Source organism: Epinephelus moara, chromosome 1 (genome assembly GCF_006386435.1).
Source record: "Epinephelus moara isolate mb chromosome 1, YSFRI_EMoa_1.0, whole genome shotgun sequence".
NCBI lineage: Eukaryota > Metazoa > Chordata > Actinopteri > Perciformes > Serranidae > Epinephelus > Epinephelus moara.
This window is the reverse complement of record NC_065506.1, coordinates 50,374,691-50,378,112: the sequence shown is the minus strand read 5'-3', so window position 1 is coordinate 50,378,112 and position 3,422 is coordinate 50,374,691. Positions and strand designations below refer to the sequence as shown.

General features: G+C 44.6%; 1 protein-coding gene across 1 annotated transcript in view; it reads right to left on the bottom strand.

The window, feature by feature from the left end:
• LOC126396848 (transient receptor potential cation channel subfamily M member 1-like) overlaps window positions 1-3,422 on the bottom strand; it is a 33,480-nt gene that overhangs the window by 12,029 nt on the left and 18,029 nt on the right. Inside the window, exons 13-15 of the mRNA XM_050055229.1 lie at window positions 2,738-2,758; window positions 1,805-1,949; window positions 148-350 (exon numbers count right to left, since the gene is read on the bottom strand). Of these exons, the coding sequence (XP_049911186.1) occupies window positions 148-350; window positions 1,805-1,949; window positions 2,738-2,758 (369 nt within the window). The remainder of the gene's footprint in view (window positions 1-147; window positions 351-1,804; window positions 1,950-2,737; window positions 2,759-3,422) is intronic.

The window sequence follows — 3,422 nt, the reverse complement described above, 5'->3', positions numbered from 1 at the left end:
AGATAGACAGACACACACACACACACACACACACACACAGACACACACACACACAGACAGATAGACAGACACACACACACACACACACACACACACAGACACACACACACACTGACACACAGACAGACACACAGAACCAGATCTTACGGAGTCGTCTCTCCCGTTCGTCGTGGTCTCCTTCCGTCCTCCGTCTGCAGCGGCAGCACAGCCTTCTCAGGACGATGTAAATGTGGGGGAAGATGATGAGGGGGGGGGGCAGGATGGGACGGTCGTGGAAGGTCATGATCAGCTGATACCGCTGGAACTTCCACACCTGGTTGGAGATGGACTTCACCTCAAAGAAGGTGTTGCTGTGCAGAGGAAGAGGAGGAAGGTGTGATGTTGCTCAGGTCACGTTTCTCAGGAACTGAACACAGGTCACTAAATATTTACAGCCACTGACTGCAGGTGGCGCTGTTCTGTATCTAACTGACAAAGCTAACATTAGCATGCTAGGATCTGAGCATATTAGAGTAAAAGAGGTCACGTGGAGTACCGTCAACACGTCTGACCTGAAACTTATTGATGACATTTATTATTGAGGTTTAAAACTACATTTGACAAACACATTTTGCTGATGATGTCATGATGACTATGGTTGGGATCCGGATCCGGTTCTTTTTTGGAACCGGTTCCATCACATTTGGAGTAACAGTTCCTGCAAACGGTTCCTAGATTGTAAAAAAAAAAAGAAAAAAAACGTCACGTGCATTTCCATTAGAGTGCGGCACGGCCGCATATTTCTGTCCGAACCCGACCGAGCCCGACATTATCTAATCACTAAAGCGCTGAGTTTGTGTCACACAGTTGTCATGGTTACAGGCTATTTAACAGGCCGGGCGTGCCGTGGGTGCTCAGCGGAGAGGAGACCTCCGTGTTTGAGACGGGAGCGGGTGACGGGAGGTCCGATGCTTCCAGCCAGGGGAGAGGGAGAAATATAACAAAATAAGATAAAATAGGAGACACCTGTCTCCCTCTTTTATTTTATTTTCAGCGTTTAATCAAGGCGGAGGCGGGCAGCAAAAGGTCCGACGCTTCCAGCGAGGGAAGAGGTAGAAACAAACAGCCAATGTGTGTGTGTGTTATGTTCAGGTGTTGTCACGTAAATAACAGTGGCCAAGCATGAATGCATATAAGTATTTTTTATTACATTGCTGTGGTTAATTTGAGGTAATAGTGTTATTGTAGAAATCAGAGAATCACTTTTTGTTGTTATATATTCTCAGGGAGATGATACAAGCTCTAAATCTGAAATACACACCACACACAAATGTGTATTTTCATCTAATTGTACTGTGCAACAGTTAGAATAAAGTTTTTGTATTTGTATGATTACATTTGTGTTTATTATATACTTGTTTAAGTATAGCAAGTATAATGAATATAATGTAAGAATCGGTAAGGAATCGGAATCGTTAAAATCCTAACGAGTCCCCACCCTAATCATGACTGAGTTACTAAATAGCAGCAGTTAGCTTAGCACAATCTGATTGTTCCCACTTATTACAAACTCTATTAATATTACTAATTCTACTGTAATAAAGTAATATGTTTTCCTTTCTTTGCTTTTCATTTTGTTACTTAATTCCTTATGAACTCATGAAACCTACAGAGCTGAACTGAATCTAAACTATAAGGGCTTTTATTTTGAAAAAGGTTTTCCTGCAGATGTATTATGTGTGCTGCAGTCAGTGTGTTTAAACAGTAACTGATCTGAGGTCAGTGAGTGTGGCCTCAGCAGCAGGATCAGGAGGCAGACACTGACTTGAAGACGGCGATGAGCAGGTTGACCAGCAGGATGTTGGCGACCAGCAGGTAACACGCCATGATGGCCGGAGTGAGCCAGGCTCCGGGGATACAGGGAGGAAGCTTCTTCCCATCTTCATCATACATGTTGTCTCCACATGGAGCTGAAACACAAACAAGACACACTGTCTCACTCATGCCCACTTCACACAGAAGACATCGACACTATATAATGAACGTGGATTAAATTATTTTTAAACTCAACATGTTTGTGACGTTTGGAAGACACTGGATTTTTGTAATTCACATTAAAACCAACAGATTATCAGCATCGTCTGTCAACAGTGTTCCACACCAAGCTGATGTTGGAATTAGACGTTGTCCTGACATTAAGGTTCGGTCACCTGACATCACAACATAACTTCAGCCAAATATCAACCCCTAACAACACTGGTGGCTGCACAGTTTTATTTCTCTGTGGCAGATTCCACTGCTCTGTTTTCAAATGACCCTCAAACACAACACAAGGCATCAACAGGAAACAGTTTGGCATCAACAGGAAACAGTTCGGCATCAACAGGAAACAGTTTGGCATCAACAGGAAACAGTTCGGCATCAACAGGAAACAGTTTGGTATCAACAGGAAACAGTTCGGCATCAACAGGAAACAGTTTGGCATCAACAAGAAACAGTTCGGCATCAACAAGAAACAGTTTTGTATCAACAGGAAACAATTTTGTATCAACAGGAAACAGTTTGGTATCAACAGGAAACAGTTCGGCATCAACAGGTGATCCAGTGTTTCTGCTTCACATTAAAATATTTCAGCTCAACAAACTCACTGTATTTGTATTTGTGTATATAACTGAACTTCCTGTCTGCAGCTACAGGGAAGAATAAATAATGAGCTGTTACTGATTTACATCCACAGGAAGTTGTGTCAGATACTTACGATTTATTTCCATCGCATAAACTGTCCGTCAGCAGTCGGAGGGAAACAGAGAGGAGACAGAAAGAAATCAATAACAGTCAGTGAGAGGGAAACACAGGACATGTCTCACACACAGGACATGTCTCACACACAGGATTACCATTTATTATTGAGACTCAGCCGTGACTTTGAACAGCTGAACATGAAACGTGTCAAAATGTGTCCGGATTAAGATTATTTAATGGTGAAGTGGTGAATTCATCAAAAAACTCATCAACTGTTTATTAATCTGTGTGAAAACCATCATTGCTCCTGCTGTATGAGGACACAGGACAGAGGGTGAGGACACAGGACAGAGGGTGAGGACAATGGGTGAGGACAGAGGGCAGCGGGTGGGGACAGTGGGTGAGGACAGAGGACAGAGGGTGTGGACAGTGGGTGAGGACAATGGGTGAGGACAGAGGGCAGCGGGTGGGGACAGTGGGTGAGGACAGAGGACAGAGCAGCGGGTGGGGACAGTGGGTGAGGACAGAGGACAGAGGGTGTGGACAGTGGGTGAGGACAGTGGGTGGGGACAGAGGACAGTGGGTGAGGACAGTGGACAGAGGGTGAGGACAGAGGGTGAGGACAGAGGGTGAGGACAGTGGGTGAGGACAGAGGACAGAGGGTGTGGACAGTGGGTGAGGACAATGGGTGAGGACAGAGG